At 36.8% G+C, this 23,081-nt stretch overlaps 1 protein-coding gene across 1 annotated transcript; it reads left to right on the forward strand.

The window, feature by feature from the left end:
* Nucleotides 1–22,223: 22,223 nt before the first annotated feature.
* Nucleotides 22,224–22,685, forward strand: LOC131064902 (uncharacterized). Its single transcript, XM_057999230.2, has one exon. The coding sequence runs from the start codon at nucleotides 22,224–22,226 to the stop codon at nucleotides 22,683–22,685; it is 462 nt and encodes a 153-aa protein (XP_057855213.2).
* The last annotated feature ends 396 nt before the right edge of the window (nucleotides 22,686–23,081 follow it).

Here is a 23,081-nt window from a genome sequence, read left to right on the forward strand (position 1 = left end):
AATGCAAGTCAAAGGAAAAAATTCATAAGGTGTGGAAACCAAAGTTTGTCCCTAGTTCTAAACAGTCTATGATAGTGCAAACTGCATTTCTTTCAAGTAAAAAGTCATTGTGGGTGTTGGACAGTGGCTGTTCACACCATATGACAGGAGACAGAAATAAATTCCTTCATTTTGAAAACTTTGATGGAGGTTTTGTAAGATTTGGTGATAATTCAGGAGCCTTTGTCAGAGGTAAAGGCACATTACTGCTAAATGATGACACTCCTATTCATGATGTTTATTTTGTTGAAGGATTAAAACACAATTTGTTGAGTGTTAGTCAAATTTGTGACAGTGGTTATAATGTATCTTTTAGTTCTCAAGGTTGTGCTATCAAAAATAAATCTGGTAAAATTGTTGCTACTGGTTTGAGGACTATTGAGAATGTTTACAATTTACTTGACTCCACAGATTATGAAAATAATGTAGGTATGTGTCTTATGGGTCAAGTAGAAGAAAACTGGTTATGGCACAAGTGCTTGGGACATGTAAACTTTGATAATCTAGTTCGAATCAGCAAGAACCAGAATGTCAGAGGTTTACCCATCTTGAGCAAACCATTAAATATTGTGTGCAAAGAGTGTTTGAAAGGTAAACAGACAAAAGTATCTTTTAAATCTAAAGAACACTCTTCTACTAGTCCTTTACAACTTGTTCATACAGATTTATGTGGTCCAACAAGGACACAATCCATCAATGGTGAAAAATACTTCATGCTCTTTGTGGATGATTATACAAGAATGGTATGGGTCACTTTTCTCAAACATAAATCTGAAGCATTTGACAGATTTAAAATTTTTAGGAAAATGGTTGAACGTGAAACTGATTTAAAACTTAAATGTTTAAGATCAGACAAGGGTGGTGAATTTACATCACAGGAATTTGTTGATTATTGTGAAAAACATGGCATTAAAAGACAGTATGCTGCTACTCGAACACCTCAACAAAATGGGGTGGTTGAGAGGAAAAACAGAACAGTCAAAGAGATGGCTCGCACAATGCTTAATGAGGCAAATCTGCCAGATGATATTGGAAAGAAGCTGTTCACACAGCTGTTTATATTCTGAATCGTGTGCAAATTAGGGTAAAATCTACTTTTACTCCTTATGAACTCTGGTATGGTAAAGCTGCTTCAATTAAGTATTTCAAGATTTTTGGGTGCAAGTGTTATATAAAAAGAGATGAAGAGAATCTAGGAAGCTTTGATGCTAAGACTGATGAGGGTATATTTCTTGGATATTCTACTCATAGCAAAGCTTATAGGTGTTTCAATAATAGATTGAACAAAATTGTTGGAACTGTTAATGTAAGATTTGATGAGCAATTCTTTCTAAGTGATGGTATGCAGGATGTTGAAGAGGATATACCAATAAGACTGGAACAAGTTTCTAAATCTGCTGAAGCAGAAATTACAAATGAGAAGAGTCCTCCATCAAGTCCTAAAGCAGAAAATCTTTTACATACACCCTCTAGAATCATTACTAAAAGACATCCTCAAAGTCAAATTATTGGTGAAATAGATGTAGGAATCTTGACTAGGAGAAGAGCAAGAATTGGTGAACAAGCTCAAATGGCTGAGCATTACTGTCTGGTAACTGATTTTGAACCTAAGTCTGTTTCTGAAGCTCTTATTAATGATTGTTGGCTGAATGCAATGCAATATGAAATCAATCAAATAGAAAAGAATAAAACCTGGGAACTAGTGCCTAGACCAGATGATAAAAATGTTATAGGGGGTAAATGGATTTTCAGAAATAAACTTGATGAATCTAGTAAAGTTGTTAGGAATAAAGCACTCTTTGTGTGTAAAGGCTATGCACAGCAAGAAGGTGTAGATTTTGGTGAAACATTTCCACCTATTGCTAGGCTAGAGTCAATACAAATATTTCTGGCATACTCCTGTTATAAAAATTTTAAAATTTATCAAATGGATGTTAAAACAGCATTCCTAAATGGTTATCTTGATGAAGAGGTATATATGGAACTGCCAGAAGGGTTTGTCTCTGCAGATAAATCTGATTATGTATACAGGTTGAAAAAGGCTCTATATGGTCTTAAACAAGCTCCAAGAGCTTGGTACTCCAGGTTAGATGCTCACCTTACAGCAAATGGATTTACTAGAGGTGGAGTTGACAGTAACTTTTATGTCAAAGTTGAAGGTAATTATATTTTACTTGTTGAGGTCTATGTGGATGATATCATTTTTGGCTGCAATAATGATTCTTTATCCAAAAAAATTTCAAAACTCATGGAATCTGAATTTGAAATGTCCATGTTGGGTGAATTAACCTTCTTTCTTGGTCTTCAAGTAATGCAGCTTGAACAAGGCATTTTTTTTTCACAAACCAAATATGCAAAAGAAATGCTAAAGAAGTTTAATATGATAGATTGCAAACCTGTTAGTACTCCAATGGAGACTAGCTATAAATTAACCAAGGCAGATGACTCACCTGAAGTCAATCAATCTGAGTATAGATCAATGATAGGCAGCTTACTTTATTTAATTGCATCTAGGCCTGATTTAATGCATGCAGTCTGTTTGGTTTCACGATTTCAATCTGCCCCTAAACAATCTCATTTGATAGCTATGAAAAGAATTTTAAAGTACATTCAAGGTACTGTAGACTATGGTTTTTGGTATCCATGAAATAATGATTTTACTCTTGTTGGTTTTACGGATGCTGACTGGGCTGGCTATGTAGATGATAGAAAAAGCACCAGTGGTGCAGCTTTCTTCCTAGGAGATCATCTTGTTGCCTGGCATAGCAAAAAGCAAGAATGTGTCACTTTATCAACTGCAGAATCTGAGTATATTGCCGCAACAGCTTGTTGTACCCAATTAATCTGGATGTCTTATCAACTTGCTGATATGGGTATTATAGTAAACAAGCCAAACTCTATTTTTTGTGATAACACTAGTGCCATAAATCTTTCTAAAAATCCTATTATGCACTCACACACTAAACATGTTGCAATAAAGTTACATTTTCTACGTGAACAGGTGTTAGCTAATGAATTTCAACTTTTATATGTGCCTTCCCAGAAACAAGTGGCTGACATTTTCACAAAGGCTCTATCTAAAGAAGTATTTGAACATTTCAGAGACAGGTTGGGAGTTATCTCTCAATCTATTCTTGCTTAATATCTTGCATTCTATGAGGGGGAGCATCACTCTCCCCAAGTTTTTCCCTTTGTCCTTGAGACAAAAAGGGGGAGAAGACAGTTGTTCTTACAGGTTATTCTAAAGTTTCACAGTTGGAATTACAGGTTATTCTGAGTTTCACAGATAGTTGGAATTACAGGTTGTTCTATTGTTTCACAAATTAATTGGCAGTTTACTCAGGTGGTATTTATGGTATCATGATGTTGTTTCTAGCAGTTAATGATCGTTCAGTTTTATGATGGTTCAGTTTTTAATATTTATGGTATCATGATGTTGTTTCTAGCAGTTAATGATGGTTCAGTTTTATGATGGTTCAGTTTTTGCCATCAAGGACAAAGGGGGAGTTTGTTACCTTTGTTATGCTGCATTGTCCTTGATGACAAAAAGGTTTTGGTGACTATATAGCTTTATCTCTATGAATAGTGGACAAGTGTAAGCAGATTAATTTTTGGTATTCATTGATAGTGAAACTTTTTGTGGAAGAGAAGAAGGTAGGTTCAGTGACCAGTGGTTCTTCAAATTCGCATTGTGGTATTTTTTGATTTAATAATCTACAGGTATGAATGCTTCAGATGGTAATATTTTATGGCTAATTTTGTGGGGATTTCTCACAATTGTTTTAGCATCAAATTGTCAAATTGTTATTTTTGCAGCATGGAAGTGAAAGAAAAAAGAAAGAAAGATAAAAGTGTTTTCTCTTGTCAAACCATGAAGGGTAAAAAGTAAAATGGAAGTGAAAGAAGAAAAAAATAGAAAGATAAAAGTGTTTACTCTTCTATTTTTAAAAAAATGAAAAAGATGGTCCCGAGTATTTTTCCAGTTATCAAAAATGCAAAGATTAAAAATATCTTTCTTGCTACTATATTCTTCCAAAGAAATAATCACAAGTAATTTTTTTTTGAAACAAAAATTGGGAAAAGGAAAGAAGTATTTCTAAAGAGATCCTATGCAGTACATTTATTTTGGTGATAAATTTTTATTAACTCCAACCTAAGTTAGGGTTTGGTAACCCTACTCAAGGATGAACACACAAAACAGTTTTATTCCGGTTGTGATTCAGTTCTATAAAACTCGTATTACAGTTTGGGAACCTGATTTTGGAGCGTGGTCAAGGAAGAAGTTTTGTTAGTTGGTTTTTGATGAAGGATAGATCTCTTGAATATAACAGGGTGTAACAAAAAAAAAATAAAAAAAATAGAGATGGTGGTGATAGACCATCTTTTATATTAATCTTGTTCAGTGATTGACAAGTTGAGAGTTGCATAATATGATGCACTTCTGAATTTATCAGTGCTCGTAATTGGAGATATTTTCTTGATATCATTTGTCACATAGGGGTCGGTGCTCCTTGAAGTTTGAGACTTCTAAATAAAGTGTAAGGAGTGGGTGCTTCTTGAGATAATTAAATATTCTTTTATTGAGTGGTTTTTCTACCCCAAGAGGGTTTTCCACTCATGAAAATCTGTGTTGTGTGCTAATCCACTTTATGTGTTCCATTAGATGAATGCTTTGATATATTTATTTATGCTTCATTGTTGTTCTACAAAATTTTAATTCTTTATGCTGGTCACTTTGTTTTTTAATTAATTCTACCAGTCATAATTTGATGCTTTGACAAGTTCAATAAGAAGCATATCAAGATTACTCAATTATATATATTGTTTAATCAGAAATGCATGCTTCGATACAAGTTAGGGTGTCATATGTGTGTTAAAAGATTTTTCCAAAGTAAGAAAAAATTAAAGAGAGTTAAATTGATTATTGACTCTGATTCACCCCCCCCTCTCAGAGTCAATCCACTTCCAACACTCCAACCATGACGACACTCCGATACGTCCACCATCGTTCATAATGTATTTACGGGTGCAAGGATCCCATGACGCAGCATCTACAGTAGAACGAAATAATGTCACAAGCCCAAAGTTTGAGACACAGGGATCTGATACCTCAGATGGCAATGGTGAAAGCTTTGAATTCATTGTTGATGTAGTGTAAAATAAACCTCCAAAGGACTTCGGCTGTCTAGCCACTTTTGCCCAACCAGCAGGGTCCAAGAAGGGGTTAACTTCTTCTTCGTCAAAGAGATTTGGATCACTGGTTAACAAGTCAGGGGATGATTGAATGTTTTCATGGGTGAATTTGCCTCCATCTTCATGGATATGGCAAATGCCTCTTGCTACACCCAAGTTGGCAACTACCTTTCCATCTGCAAACACCATTCTACACTCTATTCTCACCACGGAGCTTCCACGCAATACCGTTACATTCTCATCATCATGAGGCATTACAAATTTATTATTGTTCATCTTAACTGTGGTTGAAGGGATTTCTATGTTTGGCATAGGTGTTACTTCTTCCCCTGCCTCAAACACCTGCTTTACTTCTTCCACCAGACTCCCATTTTGTTGCCGTTACAAGGTCCATTAAACAAATCTCTGCCAATAAAAATAGGTGCTTCTTGAGTGTCCGGTTCTCCTCCTCCAACCTAGCAATGAGGTTATCCTAGTCTTCAACTGCAAAACCCCTCGGTCCATCAAAACCCTCACTGGTAAGATTCGACTATATGAAAGGGCATGTTGTCATAAACGGGCTCAAACCGTTGTCCAAGTGCTACTCCTTCTCCACTTGTTGCTTCATTTCCACGTGTTCCTCCATGTCACTGTCGCTAGATGACTCTTCATTTGGGTTAAATGTCTCTTCGAACTTGAGAGCAACACTATTTTCAGCCATACCCACGCCCATTGTTTCTTTCGGGGAAGCTTGTGCACTTCCTGCAATCAATGCATTCCACTCTGCCGCTACTTCTACAATCTTTATCAATAAGTCATCTCTTTTTGAAATTCAATTTTCTCAAAGACCATATTCTTAGCCTTTCCAAAGTTTTCTAGATCCTGTGTAGCCTTGAGCCAGAGGCTCTCTCCCGCCTCCTTGAGCTCTATAATCCCCGCGCTCCTGGGATCTTCAGTCGCCAGGCATCCCAAATCCTCTTGTGGATTCTTTCCACCAAGGGAAGGCTTTCCTATCAACAAGACATGCATTTTTGTGAGGAAAGAGTCCTCTGTTAGGAGCTTCCCATCACTTTCCTCTTGTTGAAATATGGTCTCTTCTGAAAAATACCATTCATTCTCAAAGTTATATTTTTCAATATTCATCATGTGACACAAAACCATCAACTTCTGGTCCATACAAATCAATTTGTTTGAGAGTAGGAGATTCTCTTCCTTCAACCTCATAAATTTTTCTTTTTCATAATCCTCTTGAGTCTTGGTTTCAACTTCTTCAACTTCATCCTCACTCACTTCAGCGTCCTCTTCTTCAGTCGAATCCTTCTCATCTTTCCAGCCATCCCACCAATGTACATGGCGTTTTGTTTCAGCTTCCATCTCTACTCAAGCCAATCTGGCTCTGATACCAATTATTAATTTAAATAAGCAAAGAAAATATATAAACAACACATAACAACTGAAAAATAAATAAAGACAAACACACAAAATAACACATAACACAAGTCTTAACTTGGTTCACCACTAAGTGGCTACGTCCACAAGAAAGTAGGGTGAATGATCTATTAACCAAATATCCAATACACCACATACATGAGTGGATTCAGTCATTTATACAATCACATTCAACTATGAAATGAATAGTTTGACAGAGTGGAAAGGTCATGTGACCATTGGACTTCATATTCCCAACAAAAGGTTCATCATTCTTTACAATTCTTAATAATTTTTCATCCTTCTTTACAATTCTTAGAGTTTTCACACATACATTGTCATGTTGACTATAACTTCTTTTTGCCTTTACTATCATTTGCCACTTATCCACTCATCATATATTTGCACCTTAGATTCAAAGATCTTGCCCTAGGTAAAGACCATTTGTGTTCGACAGGTAGTCTCATTGTTTTATTCATGCATCCTCTGTTTAGTCTTATATACTTTGTCTACCATGAGTAATCCACTTGGCTTTATTAACCGTACCCTCGCATAAAACATTCTAGGCTTGTGCAAGATCAGAACGAAGCCTCTCAATCAATGTGAAGGTGAAAAAATATATTCTCTCTTAAATGAAACCTTAATGTGTTATTTAATGGCAGATAAACAAAGATATTTAAAGAGAATTCTTAAAGAGTTCAGATAATTTAACAAGATTAACTATAGATTCATTCTAGAGAGATCGGAATAAACTCCAATAGGTTGGAGAGTAAAGTGCAGATTTGTTCTCAAGAGCTTGGAATGTATGTACACCGTCGGTGCAATAATTGATCAATCTATAAATTTGCAATCAATTTGATTTAATCTAGAGAAAATTGTTTAAGTTTGCAAATTTTACAGTAGAAATTCTTTAATCTAGGAACAAATTTTTTGTCAAAAATATTGTACGACAAGGTGTACATGCATTTCAAGTTCTGTGGTTCATACATTCCAATCTTTTTGGTATGAATATGCACTTTACGGGTTCAGGAATTTACGATGCTTTAATGAGCGTTGAAAGGCCAAATATTGTATATGATCTGATGAGGGTGAGCTCTGCTAGGGTTTGAGGTTGCGTGTTCCGTCCTGTTTGTTTCAGACCACATTTACTGTGGGATTTTTGTGTTTATTATGGCTCCGGCCAACATTATCTCAACAGTTGATGCTTGTGGAGGAGTTGCTGCTATGGACCCTCATGGCACCATTGAGCAAACGCCCTCGCAAGTTTATGCTGAAAGTGTTTCATGAGGTATGTCCTCACCTGATGTTGTACTTCTAGTTCAGGATTTTGACAATGCCTGTGACTGCCTTGAAAAATGTGCTTTGATAGGATATTTTGTGGGTAGGATCCCTCATGAAAGCATGCTTCGTAATTGGGTTACCAAAGCCTGGTCTCCTCATGGAGTTAGGCTTGGTGGTGTCCAAAGTCTCACAAAAGGCTTTTTTCTATTTCATTTTTCAAACCCTTCCCATATAGAGGCTATTCTCTCCCATGGTTCGTGGACTATTAGGTCATCCCTTTTGGTTTTCCAGCATTGGTCTCGCAATTTTTCTATCTCAGATGACAAAAAACTTGCCAGCTCCAGTTTGGGTTGAGTTCCCTGGTCTTCCTTTGCCTTGTTGGCCTTTCATGCAAACCATTGCTCAGTCTATTGGCAAAGTTGTTTGCCTCGAGCCAGAACGTTTTTTTAATGCTCGCCCTCAAAAGAGGGTATGTGTAGAGGTCGATCTTTCTCACGACCTAAAAGAAACTATTGATATTCAAGTGGGCGGCAACACCTTCACCCAAAAGGTACTTTATTTGAACCTTCCCAACACTTGTTATCGCTGCCAATCAATGGGTCAAAAGATCAGGGATTGTCCCTTGGCAACACCGAAATTAAAACCCCTTGTTAGGGATTCTGACTCTCATCTAGTGGAGGGAGGCAAGAAGGATGAATGGACCACTATGGTTCATAAAGGAAAAACCCCTGTGGTTTTGGCCCAAAAGACTCCCTTCAGTTCTAGTTCTCAACCAACGATGGATCCTCCTGTGTAGTCTCTGTCCTCCCAGATGGCTCTCACTCTGGTTTCAAACCCTGCTCAATAGGGGAATACTTCTCCTCTCAACCAACGACGAATCGTCCTGTGCAGTCTCCGTCCTCCCAGGCAGCTCTAACTCCGGTTTCAAACCCTACTCAATAGGGGAATGCTTCTACTGAGGGTGCTCCTCGCCCTCCATGGGTGCGCACTCCTTCAGTTGGGTCTTCGATTTCTGCTCCACACTCTCTACGCCATTCTCGTAGCCCTTTAGGGCGTGCTGAGATTGTAAATGGTGGTGCAGAAAAATGACGTGTCATCTCCAGTGGGGACCTGCATTTTTTGCGCAATAGCTTCTCCAATCTTGGGGACAAGGAAGATATGTTGGTTTTCTGATGAATTACATCTCATGGAATGTTCGAAGTCTCATAGACCTCGCCAGAAAATATTTTGTTCGAGATGTTCGTCAACGTATTGTAGGCCTGGATGATCTTTGTCTCCAGGAAGTTAAAATTGCAGGTCTCATCATAAATGCTGCATGACGTGTTATTTGTCCAGATAGCCTTGTTTTTTCTTCCCAGCATGAAGTTGGTTGAGGGGGAGTTTTCACTCTCCTTTCACCTCAGTGGTGCACTGTAGTTATTTCTCATGGGGTTCATCCCATGCAGCGCGCTGTTTAGGTTTTGCTTTCAATTGACAATCATTCCATTGGGATCGTTAATGTTTATGCTCCCAATGATTCAATTGAAAGATCTTACCTTTGGTAATGGATTGCGGATAATCTTCTACTTGCTACTTGGGTCATGTGTGGGGATTTAAATATGGTTGAGGTGGCTTCTGATAAGGACGGTTTTTTTCCTTTCTGCTGGATAGCTGGAGAGCAGGAAGCCTGGTACTATATGCGTAATAAATTGGGTCTTTTCGACCCTAACACCAACCACTGCCATCCTAGTGGGGTCTAGCACACTTGGTTGAATTTTAGAGCTGGCTTTGACAGAATTCTTAAAAGCCTTGATCGTTCTATGATATCTGTGCAATCTTTTTTCTCTTTTTCTGAAGATCATGATCTGCCTGTCACTGCTCTTGTTGATGTGACATTGTCAGACCACTTGCCCATAAAGTTTAGCATTGAATGGTAGACAACTAGGTAGCGTCCTTCCAAAATGTAATTCTATCTCAACATGTCTCTTCTACACCACCAGTCCACTATGGCCCACATTCAACGAGTGTGGAATCTTGAGCCAAGGGCCCGTCATCATACTGGTTGGATTGTGTGGTGGCAAGAAGTCATTTCTCGCTCTGTGAGGTTTCTGCACATTTATGGTAGGCAACTTGCCATCTACCATAGGTGGTCGTATGATGTGACCACCAAAGATCTATGTTCTGCCACAAAAGATTTAGGTTTGAATCCCTTTGATTTTACCCTACAACTCCGTTTAGCCCAGCTCTACCATCAGAAGCAAGTTGCGGATAGTCAGTCCGCCAAAGGAGCTCAAATCAAAGCCAAATTACACTGGCTTAAAGTTGGCAATAGCACTTGTAAGGATTTTTTCTTGGCTCTACGTTCCTGTCATACCTTTGTTGGGATTAAGAAAATTAGAAAGGGACAGGCTCTTCTCATCGAGTTGCCTGACATATTGCAAACCTTTGTCCGTCATTATGAGAAGGTGTTCACAGCGCAGGGAGATTCTTCGGCCAGAACCCAAGACTTACAAGATTGCTTAGGTGTTGTTCCCAAACGGATCTCTGATTTGCAGCAGGCCTTTTATGATCTCTTACTGACTATTGATGATCTCAAAGAAGCCTCTTTTTCTATGGCAAATGACAAAGCCCCGGGTTGTGATGGCTTCCCTTGTGAATTCTACAAATCTCTTTGGCCTTGTGTTGGTCCTAACCTTCATAAGGTCTATCTTGAAGCTTTTCATTCCCGCTCCTTGGGAAAACATGATTAATCAGGGAAACATCAAGTTTATCCCCTAGGCTGGGGACCCAGAGGACATTTTCAATTGGCGGCCTATCACCTTGCTTATTGTCTCTTATAAGATCATTGCCAAAGCTTTGGCCCTTAAGATTCGACATCTTCTTCTGCTTATTGTCTACCCAGAACAGACTAGATTTATTAAATCCAGGTTTATTCTGGACAATATTTTTTCTATTTGGTAAGGAATGGATTGGTCTAGATGCTCTCAACAACAGGCAATCTTTCTTGCAATTGATTTCGCTAAAGCGTATGATCGCATTGAGTGGCCTTTTATCTTGGCTTTGCTCAAAGCCCTCGGCTTTGGTCCCTGGTTCATTCGATCTGTTCAGATGTTATTTGGAGATGCCTCAGCTTGCATCACCATTAATAGTCGGTAGTCTAAGGCTTTTGGCCTTTTCAGATCCATTCGCCAGGGGTGCCCTCTGGCTCCTTCTTTATATGTTCTTGTAGCGGAAGGGTTTGGCTACTTACTTGCTAATGCTATCATTGTTGGGCATGTCCGTGGTATCTCCCTGCCTGAGTTACCTTCCCAACTTTTCAATGGCCACTTTGTAGATGATTCATTTCTCACTCTCATTGAGGATGAGGATAATGTGTAGTCCACTCTTCAGTGTCTTAACACTTTGTGCTTGGCTTCTGGTTCAGCCATTCAGTGGCACAAGATGCAATGTTATAGACAATCCTTTCTTCCTGCTCTGCCATGGATCCTTCAGTATGACTGGAAATGGCTCCAGCATGGCGAAATATTTCGCTTTCTAGGCATTCCTTTTTCCTTCCAAGCTTCACCTTCGGATCTCTGGCAGGTGGTCTTGGCCAGAATCGAGAAAAAGATTGCCTACTGGATCACCAAGCCTCTCTCTTTGGCTGGTAAATTCCAAGTCTATTCCAAAGTGTTGGCCGCCACCCATGTTTACTATTCTTCATGTTGGGCTCCTTCAAAGGCCTCTTACATGAAGTTGGAAAGACTTATGCGGGCCTTTCTTTGGGCTTCTGGGTTTGACCATCATGGTTTTCTCAGGGTTGCTTGGGATTACTGCTATCTCCCCAAGGAGTCCACAGGACTCGGCCTTATTTCTACCCAGAACCAAGGGATGGCCTTATGTGCCAAATGGGTTATCAGAGCCTTATCTGGCGATGAGGCCTAGAAAATTCTTCTCCAACATTGCATTTCTTCAAGCTTTCCTTCCAAAAGGTCAGCCTGGAAAGGGATTGGCTTGCAAACCTTGCTCACCATGAAAGACCATGTTCAGATACATGGTACTTTTGTGGTCAAAAGTATTTGGCGAGCTTGGGAAGCTATGAAGCCTTGGCTATGATGGGCTGACGATGGCTTTCGGGACAACTTATCCATGAATCAGCACAACCTTTGGTGGTCCCCTCTTTTTCAAGTGCAAGGGTTACCTTTGGCCAAGATTTAGGGTGTCAGTGCTCTGCACTTTCACAAGCACGACATTCGTACCCCTAAGGATTTTTTTTTCCAGATTGATAGACTTATGACCTTCTGGTCTCGGCCCTTCCCTCAAATTTACTTCATAAGCTTAGTATTTGGTCTGTTAGACCTTGGTGGAAAGACTAGAAATGGTATCCTTGGAGTCCTTTTACCAACTGCAAACCCAAAATGGGTTATCTCTGGTTGGTTCCTCACTTGCCTATGGTTCATACTCTCAATCAGTGGTGCACTTGCAGTCTTACCAGACTGCCTGGAGATTCAGGTTTTTGGCTGTCTGGTCCGCCATCACTGAACCTAAGATTGCACACTTTTTTTTGTGTGTTCTCTTTCAAGGTCTACCTTTGGGTTCTAGGCTCAAGCAATTGGGAGTGCCTGATCTTTGATGCCCTTTTTGTGGTCACCCAGAAACTTTTATGCACATGTTTTGGTTCTGTAGAAAAGCTCAACAGTATTGGAGCTGGATTTATGACTTTTTTCGGCCTTTTCGGCCTGAGCAATTTTCCTGGCACATGGCTCTTCTAGGTGATTCGCCTAGAATCCCCTTTAAGTTCTCCCAGATATGGCATGCTTTCAGAATGGAGATCCTACTCACTCTTTGGAAGGATAGAAATGTTGTTATTTTTTCTCACAGCTATTTGGATATTAATGTTTCGCTTTATACTAAAGCTTGCATTTGTAACAATGTATTAATGCAGATTTAGGTACAACCTGACAAGGTAGCCCTTAAGGTGGCCCACCTTCAGGAGCTCCTTCAACACTAGGGAAATGCCCCTTGTGCGATTGCTTGAGTTCCATCGAACTCTACCTCTGTCGACCGCACTCCGCCCCGTGGCCACCGCTACGGCCGCAGCGCCTCTGCCCGCCGCTCTCAGACCCCGGGGTCTTAGCCTCCCCGCCTCCCCTTGGGTGCTTAGCGTCGTCGTTTGGATTACCCGTCGTGGTGTGGCTTTGGCTCGTGGTGGCCCTCTAATGCCCCTGTGGCCTTTGTTCTTGCTGCTACTAATTCTGGGTGGCCCTCTACCAGAACCTCCAAGTTTCCTTGTCTGGCTTTGGTGATATTGCCTCCCAGGCAGCAGGAATGAGAAATTGAAAGAAATCCTGAAGATGGGTGGTTTGTGCCAGACCCGACCACTGGCCCCGCTGATGTATGGGGCAAAAAAGATGACCTTGATCCTCCACCCTCAGTTGCCTCTGCTTTGGCTGTCTAAGGAAGTTTTTTGATGAATAGCTTGTTGTATTTTTGTTTCCGGCCGCTAGCTGAGTGACTCTCGCGGGGTGATCTCATATCCGCCGACCTTTTTTTGTGAATATGTACTTTAATATTTCTTATTAATAAAGAAGTCCTATTCATCAAAAAAAATAAATATTGTATATATATTGAGCTTATTTTTGAAACTTCTTCTGTACATTCAAAAATTTAATTTATGTGTTCGTCTTTGATTTTAACAGCAAACGCTAGCGTTCCATTCTTGTCTACTCCTGGTGCGTATAAATCACAAACCTCTTAATATCTTTCTTTTGATGCAGTTGACAGTGAAAAAATAGAGAATTAATTTTTATATTTTTTGAGAATTTCAGAGGCAAATCCTGCGCCATCACCAGGGGATTTTATGGAACCTTCTCCATAGGCACATTCACCCACTTTTGGAGACAAAAACAAATTTATAAATAAGCTGGTGAGTTGCTGTGATATGAAATGCTAAGCAAATCTGATTGGAAGATCTTCTGATGAGAGGAGCAGATTTAGGAGTCCCTTATCCATATCCTGTGCTATGTCTTGTCTATGCTTCCATTTTTTGCATGCATTCGGCTTACCTGCTGCGCTAAATCCTACTCAGATGAAATTTTCCGAAAAACAACCACAGTTTAACTGTGTGAGACAATTCTTCGGTGTCGGGGTGCCTCATTATGGGATAGTCTATGGGCTAATTAAGTTTTAATTTTCTTTTAAGATTTAATTAAATTTACATTATTTTATTTATTTGAATTCACAATCAAATACAAATTTAATTTTTTATACAAAAATTGAGAGTTTATTATTTATAAAATATTTTTCTCTTTACGTTTAAATAAATTAAAATGTTTCGATTATTATTATTTAAAATGTGTAGGTGAGGATAAAGCTGAAGGAGGGACTAGAGTTAAATTGAAGATCAAGGTAGAAGGTTAAAGTGGACTTGAATCAAAGTCAAATTTAGCCTCATAATTGGGAATCTATTGTTTCAAAGGCTTCTTTGCATCATCAACTAGAGCCAATCTTGAGTTGCAAAGGAGGATATTCCTTTTTCTAGAGTGCTTGCATGCACAAATTGGGGATCGATCTATTGTTTCTAAATTGGGGAAATATCTATAAATTGCTGTTGAATGCTCATTGTAAAAGGTTAGATGCTCTGAAATTAGAATTTTTAGAATTAGGAATTCAAAATTAGAAGTAGCTTAGGATTGGAAAACTTTTGGAACTTGGCTAAAGGACTTCCACATCCTTTTCAATTACATTTTTTATCTTAGTGTAGTTGGAAGCAGTTTGATGCAAACAAAAATCAGACATTTATTGTGACAAATCTACTGAATAACTATCCTCATCCGAAGGTGAATATATGAATTTAATTTGGTTTCTTATTTACTTCAGTTATTTTCCTTCATATGATGCAAGTTCGGTATTCATTTTATTCAATTCAATTTCCTGACTCTGGAGAGAACTATGTTTGGATGGTTTCAATCTATGGATGTTTATGGTGATTGATGTTAATGCTAATATGGTTTAATATTTCCTTCTCTTAAATTTAGCTTCGTTAATATGTTCAATTGATAATTTGCATGTTAATGTATGAATGTTCCAATGTCCTCCTGATTTAGTTGATATTATTGGATTGAATGTATTTTGAATGTTTATCATCTTCTTGCATTCCCTTTCTCTTTCTTTCTCACTGGTTAGTTTAATTTTAGTTTTAGTTTTCTAACTTATGCAGATATATCAAAAAAATCCAAATCAATAGGCCCCTTAACAGGTACAACTATGTCAACCACCGAGTTACCCAACATCATCATGACTCGACTATAGAGACCTTGGAGTTATTAGTCTTTGAAGATTGATTGCTTTCTAGGAGAGGTGAGGTGGTATATACATTCATGTTCTACCTGTCTATTGGTGAGTGTGTCAAAACACCCGTCAACACTCTCCATGAGTCCAACACTATCGAAAATGACATTAATTGTCCTAAAAAAGGGTTTCGATCAAAACCTTTTAAATATTAATTAAAGAAAAAAGAAAAAGTGGTTTCATTCAAATATAACTTAAAATTGAAAGCATTGTTTCAAATACTTTTAATCAAATGCATGTTTTGTGTTCGATCGAAAGAGAGATTCGATATAACATGGGTGAAAATGAGATTTTGAGGAAAGAGTAAAATTCTTTCATCCAAAAAAGTCTAACCCACTATTGGGGATTCACCCCTCTGAAACATTGCTAGTGACTAGGCCATAGGATGAGTATATTTTTTAAAATAGACTAAGGACAAGACCACACAAGTTGAGACACCAAGTCAACTCTTTGACAATAGTAGAAAGTTTAGCAACTTACCCAAATTTTTAAATACAAGACCTACAGGAGGGTGCATTTGAATCACGATAGCAGTTACCCATTTGTTTATAATACCTATACCCCTCTCTTCGGTGATAATTTCCCTCTTCGTCTAGGAGGGCAAACTTCTTCCTACATTCAAATTAGGAAGCCATAACAATAGTTAATTTTTAATAGTCATGCTATCATAATCATTAATCAAAAGTAGTCATCATCACAATTGTTTGAACCTTAATTGAAGACATTCATATTGTATCATTCTTTTATCTAGACATCATTTGAAGTGAAATCATCTATTCATGCATAATTAAACACAAACTTAATGTAAAATTTGTTAATATTTAAAAAAAAAATTCATTTTTTGGAAGGATATCTTAATCCATATCACTCTTATGTTTTTTTAATATAACATTATTTTTTTTTATATTGATAAAATAATATAAGTTAATTATTTTAATATTGATTTTTAGAATTTATAAATTAAAAATTTAATTTAAAATAAATAGATGACTAAAATTATTTTTTATATAAAAGTAGGTAGGTGTCAATTTAATTCACATCAAGTTTTCATTGAGAAGGTTCTTCAATTTATTATGCAAGTGTAATATACTTCTCGACCTAATTATAAATTTTATATGTGCCTTTTTGTTTAAGGATATTAAATTAAGAAAAATACAATATTTTTGAATTACAAATTTTTATTAATGAAAATAGTTGTAAAATATGTTATATGTAATCGCTAATCAAAACAATTGTCAATATGACTTTGAAAAATCTCAATTAGTAATTATGCACGTATCATTTTGTTTAATTCTTACATTTAAAAAAAATAGAATAATTAATGTGGCTTTAAAAATTTTAGTCTACTCTAAAATAATTTTCAAAGAGTTGTCAAAAATCTAAATCAATAATTCAACAAAACTTTTTTCTAGAAAGCGTGTTAAAAAATTTAAATATATAATTCAAAAATATTTTTTGACGAAGCATTGTCAGAAGATCTATATTGGTAATTCAAAATGAGTTTTCAAAGGAGAGTTGTTCAAAAAGACTTTTCAAAGAAGAGTTGTCAATCTGAATTGTAATTCAAAAAGATTTTTTTAAGAATGATTGTTAAAAGTCTAAATCAATTGTTTTCAATCTTTTTGACTTAGCAACATCTTTTTATTTTTCTCTCAATATATAAATATATTATCTCATTCTTTAAAAAACATAATATTAATTAAAAATTATAATAAATACACATTTCACTATTACAAATACATAAAATCAATATAAAAACATGAAAAAAATAAAAAGAGAGACAAAAGTCAAAAACAAATCTTATTCATAGTGAAAATTGCCTTAAACTTTCACCAGTAAAATTGATTACTAAAACCATTGTATTTTGTATCAGACGAAGGAATCGAATTTCTTCCATCATTGTCTAACTTTTGAAAATCAGTATGGTTTCACTGAAAAAACATGTAGAAGCGTGTAATTAATTAAGTGGGCTACGTTTAAAATGAATAAAAGGGATTGACAATTGTAAATTACATGTCCTAAAATTATAATTATCTAAATTTTCCACACTGACTTTTGAAGATTAAATCTTTCCATATTTTCGTCATACCAACAAAACTGAGAAAGAAATAATCACTTCAATATTTTTCCTGGACACATTATCCCATTTCCCTTTTCCCAGACTTCCTCTGTCACTCAACATGTTTTTGGGCGCTCCTCTTCCTAGCCATGCTCGCCTCAACCATTTCAAACAAGAGCTGCTCGATCCAGATGAGTACTTAGGTGGAGTACTTAGGTGGAGTGCTGCATCGTGGAAAGGGTTATACTAGTTATATTAGCATACTTACGTTACCTTTTGTTTGAGGACCTTAATAATATAGAGCGATATATAAATAGATATATACATACATACACACACATGATAGAGGTTACATTGAAATGAGAATTTGATTGGAATTTATAAAAGATTTAAATTTTGATCAATGGTTAAGATTGATTTGAATTTTGGGAAATCAATGGATAGGATTGAATGACACTCAAAGTTGCCATTTGGAAGTGAAGGAGAGGAAGAGTTAATTGAAAAAGAAAATAAAAAATGGAAGAGATAAGTGGGAAGGAAATTAGAAAATGGAAGAGTTATGCAGGAAGTGAAACTAGAAAATGGAATAGTTAAGTTGGCAGTGAAATTAGAAAATGGAAGAGATAAGTGGGAATAGATGGAAGAGTTGAGTATTAATATAGTTGTGAGCAAAGAGAACAACATTTCTATCTTTTAAGTCAAATAGACTCTTCACTAGATATTTAGTTCTAACATTCGTATAGTTCTCCCTTTGTATGGAGATAGATTGTTTAGATCAATTTATTTTTTTTGCCATATTTTTTAACATGAATAGGTAAGAAAGGATGAAGGTACCTTGAACTTGCTTGATACCTTGCTTATAAATGCAAAACATGCGAGCGGATTTTCTTAATTAGGTATAAATGATTTTTAAAAAAAGAAGCTAAAGCTTAATCATAACATTGATTTGAGAAAACAAAAATGCAATAAAAAACAAAAATAGGACTTTTTATTGAAATTCAAAGTTTAGAGTATGTTAGTTAAGCTCAACCCTGATGTGACACAACGGCTTTCGCATTATGTACCTTTTCGAATTCACTATGGTCTAGCTATATTAGATTCTAGTGATAATATTTTTCTAGACTTCCAAATCTTAATTTTTCACCGCTAACATTACATTTACATTAAAATTAAATATCTAAATATTCCTATCCGTGTAAGACAAACATTCATCATTATTACAATAATACCCACTTGGAGCACAATTGCACACCTTATTGTTTAGGTGACGTTTCTTGCACCTTGCATTTATCACAACTTTGTAAACACCAATAATTTTACACATCTAGTTTTCACACTCCATGAAACATCTTTCTCAAAATATGTGAAATCTTCTTATCAGCCTTGGGGATCACAGTCTCTACTCCTATTCCATAATCAAGAAGGGGAAATTTATATTTTATATTTTGCAAACAATACTACATGGTGGTTGGTTTGAAAAAAAAAAAATAGAAGGAAAAATCTTACCCTCTTCAATTAAGTCAAAAAGTTCACACCCTTGTCTATGCTTACACATTTTGCACACGTCTAACAAGGTAGTTGCAACTACAATGTTTGATGAATTTCCTACCCTTTATCCTTCAATAGATTGCATACCCTATCAAAAAGCTCCCATATTGGCACAAGTAGGGAGGCTACAAGAAAAGGTTGTGAAGTTTGGCTTTACACCTACCCATTGCATTTGCTTGAAAGCTCTTGAAGCCTTTTAAACAAATCCATTTTATGTACGTGTTACAATCATTACATTTGATAAGATCACATTTCCTTGAGGCATTAGGTGAAATTTTTGAGTCTAGACAAGATTTAAAAACAAAAAACATCTTCATATTATTACTTTTCCATACCCAAATAAATTGATTTAATGAGATATCAATATTTATATTCTCATCTAGTAAAAAATGAAGTATACATAATCACAAATAATTTTTTAAGATTGCTTATTTCTATATTATTTAATCCCAAAATTTTAACTATCATTTGTTTAGTCAAAGTTTATTTATGAATTTTACTTAACTAGCTAGAGGGAAGTGTAGGAATTTTACATTTCGAACTAATTGGTAGCCAGAGGTGGATTGCTTAACAAGGTTAAAGTGAATAAAATGTGTCATTGAAGGTTTATTTGCATTAATAGCATAATCATATTAAAGAATAACATTATGCTAGATTATGCTAGAATAACATTATGCATAAAGGGAAAGGGTATTCCTCGACCATAATAATTGGCAAGCACAAGTGGGGTGTTTTTCCATGCCGGCCAAGGTTTTCTCCCATTGCTATGGGATAGTTAGACTGAAGCAAAAAAAATGCCCTATCATTGTTCTACATCAGAGCAAAGACAATATCTTGGCTCCCCACAACCAATTGACATTACACTAAATTCTATTTCAACCATAGAATCTTTCAGTTGAAAAATTTGGTGTTCCTAATTTTATCTAGGGGATGCCATTAACATTTTTTTGGATCAGAGTGTTGCACGAGAAACTATGCCAAGCGATAGGAAGACTTCCAGTTTGCTACAAGAACCTTGTTTGTTGTTTCTATTTTGTTTTGTAGGTGCAACTTTGTGACAGGAAGTTTTCCAAATTATTTAATTAATAAGGGCATGTTTTGGGCCCATTTGTAAGCCATGTTGGTTTTTTTCGGGTTTATTTGGGTTTAGGAAATAATAGAGGATAAAGCCTTATAATGTAAGTAAAACATTAGTAAATGCTTAATGTTCAAGAAAACATTCATAAAGGTTAAAAGCCTTATGGATGTAGTGGTTGCCAAAATAGTTGGTAATTGTTTGGCATTGGTATTTTAGTTCTCTCCAATGTCGATTGGAAGGACTATTGTTGGAGAAATAAGGTATTAGATAAATTGGGAAGATTGGAGACAGTCTTATGTTCTGAAGAAAGTAAATGAAATAAGAAGTTCATCGGTGGTTTCCTGAAAATTTGTTTTCTTTCTGCTCTGTTCCATCATATTTCAATGTTTTAAATCTGCATTCAACTTGGAATTCATGTTGAATCTATTTGTTTCTTGAATGTGATATATTGTAAACATTTGCTTGTAAGTATAATAAAACTCTGCAACTAGGGCAAGACTACTAAATGACCACTGGGCGTTGTTTAGCTCCACCATGACTCCTGCTTGCACGTTCTGCATATGAAGTGGCCAAATTGTGTTGAAGGGCAAGTAGGAAGATTGTATCATATGTTCTTCATGGCCATCTATAGGGAAATGCCACAGGTTAAAGGAATGCACACGTGGTGAGGTAGCATCTCTATGTGCTTATTGTGAGTGAGTGGATGAACCAGAGGTTGTGTGGGGATGAATTCTGAACGGGAGATTGAAGTTTGGAAGTTGCTGTGATTTGGAAGATCGCTAGTGTTGAAGGAATTTACTATCACCATTAGGACAGTAAGTACTATTTCTTCTTGGACAGTAAAGCTTGTTGCAGATTGAAGGCTCGATTTCTTGGAGATTTCATCCCCATATCATGGTCGATTGTTTGATTGAGAGTCTACAACTGTTGTGAATGAATTCAAATTGCAGGGTGTTGTTTGCATTTGAAGTTTCTGTCATGACACTACTGTAGATTTCCTTTTCATACTCCTTTCCATCTCTTTATGTGGTTATTGTAGACTTCTTAAGGGAACTCAAACAAAAGGTAGCCAAATATCCCATTCTTGTTTTACCAGATTTTACCAAAGTTTTTACTATTGAATGTGATGCTAGTGGGTTTGCAATAAGGGCTATGCTTAGTCAAGAAGGTAGACCCGTCGCATTTTTCAGCGAAAAGTTGAATGAGGCAAAGAAGAAATATTCTTCTTATGACTTCGAATTGTATGCCATGGTCTAGGCATTGAAAAAATGGAGACACTATTTGCTGCCTAAAGAGTTTATTGTTTATACTGACAACCATGCTCTTAGTTTCTTGAATGGACAGGAAAAACTCAACCATCGGCACATGAAGTCGGTTGAGAGTTTGCAGGCTTATACCTTTACGATCAAACACAAGAAAGGACAAGCCACAAAAGTGGCCGATGCTCTTAGTAGAAGGACATTAATGGTGTAGGAAGTTCAGTTGCAAAGCATGGGGGTGGATGCATTGAAGAGAATGTATGCAGAAGATGCAGATTTCAAGGAAGCATACGAGGTTTGCATGAAGTTACAAGATACTTTTCATTCTGATTTTTGAGAATTTATATTGCAAGATGGACTATTGTTTAAGGGCAGCCAACTGTGTATACCCAAATGTTCTATGAGGGACAATGTGATTAGGAAGAAGTATTGTGGAGGTCTTGGTGGTCATTTTGGGCTCAACAAGACATTGGAATTAGTGCAAAGATTTTATTATTGGCCAAAGATGCAAACAAACATCAGGAATTTTGTGGAGAGTTATCTTGTGTGTCAACGGGCCAAGGGAGTTCCAACAAATGTCAGGCTTTATCAGTCTTTTCCCATACCGAATAGACCTTGGGAGTGTTAGAGTATGGATTTCGTGATTGGGTTACCAAGGACAAGGATAGGTTATGACAACATGTTTGTGGTTGTTGATAGGTTCAACAAAATGACTCATTTTATTCCTTGTAAAACCACTAACTATGCTAGTTACATTGCAGGGATGTTCTTTAAAGGGATAATTCAGATTTATGGTTTACCTTGGAGCATTATATCCGACAGGGACAATAAGTTTGTAGGTCACATTTGGAGGACCTTGTGGAAGAAATTGGGCACTAATTTGTCTTTCAGTTAGGCCTATCATCCTCAAATAGATGGGCAGGCTGAGGTGGTTAATAGATCCTTGGGAAATCTTCTGAGATGTTTGACAAGGGAATATAGAGGTAGTTGGGATGCAATCATACCTCAGGCGGAGTTTTCATATAATGATTCTATGAATAGAAGCACGGGCATGAGTCCTTTTGAAGTTGTTTATGGGCAACATCCACTAAGAGTTCTTGAACTCAGAAATATGGATTGTTTCGAAAAGAGGAGTGCACATGTAGAAGAGTTTGTTGAAGCAATGCTAGAAGTGCATAAGCATGTAAGGAAAACATTGCAGCAAAATAGCCTTAAGGTGAAGGCTAAGCCAGATTTGAAAAGAAGGAATGTGCAGTTCCAAGTTGGTGATTTAGTCATTGTACACTTGAACAAAGATTGGTTACCTTGGGGTAGTCATACAAAGCTGATGATTAAGTGGATTGGGCCATGTGAGATTTTGGAAAAGTATGGAGAAAATGCCTACAAGATCGCATTGCCTCCAGATGTGGCTATTTCACCTATATTTAATGTCTCAAATCTCACATTGTATAAGGGTCCGAACGAAGAAGTTGGTGCAACAGAGACTACACTTGAACCAGATGATTGGATTTAGAAGTTGCCTTCTAAGGAGAAGCCACAAATGGAATGTATCATCAGTAGTAGAGAAGCAATGAGGACAAGACACAAAGTGCACATGGAGCACTTGGTCAAGTGGAAGGGCCTTCCAGATTCAGAGGCCACTTGGTTGACAGAAACGGATATTCTAAAGCAAGGCGGGGACCTTCAGCAATTGGTCTCCAAGAGGACTTGAGACAAAATTTACCCCTGAGAGTAGGCTATAGGAGTAGCTATGCCAAGCGACAAGAAGACTTCCAGTCTGCTACAAGAACCTTGTTTGTTGTTTCTGTTTTGTTTTGCAGGTGCAACTTTGCAACAGGAAGTTTTCCAGATTATTTAATTAATAAGGGCATGTTTTGGGCCCATTTGTAAGCCATGTTGGCTTTTGTCG

The sequence above is a fragment of the Cryptomeria japonica genome, chromosome 3 (assembly GCF_030272615.1).
Source record: "Cryptomeria japonica chromosome 3, Sugi_1.0, whole genome shotgun sequence".
NCBI classification, from domain to species: domain Eukaryota; kingdom Viridiplantae; phylum Streptophyta; class Pinopsida; order Cupressales; family Cupressaceae; genus Cryptomeria; species Cryptomeria japonica.

Bases quoted from the DNA above. Each gene is read 5' to 3' on its own strand.
- LOC131064902 (XM_057999230.2), top strand. From the start codon at position 22,224: ATGAGTCCTTTTGAAGTTGTTTATGGGCAACATCCACTAAGAGTTCTT.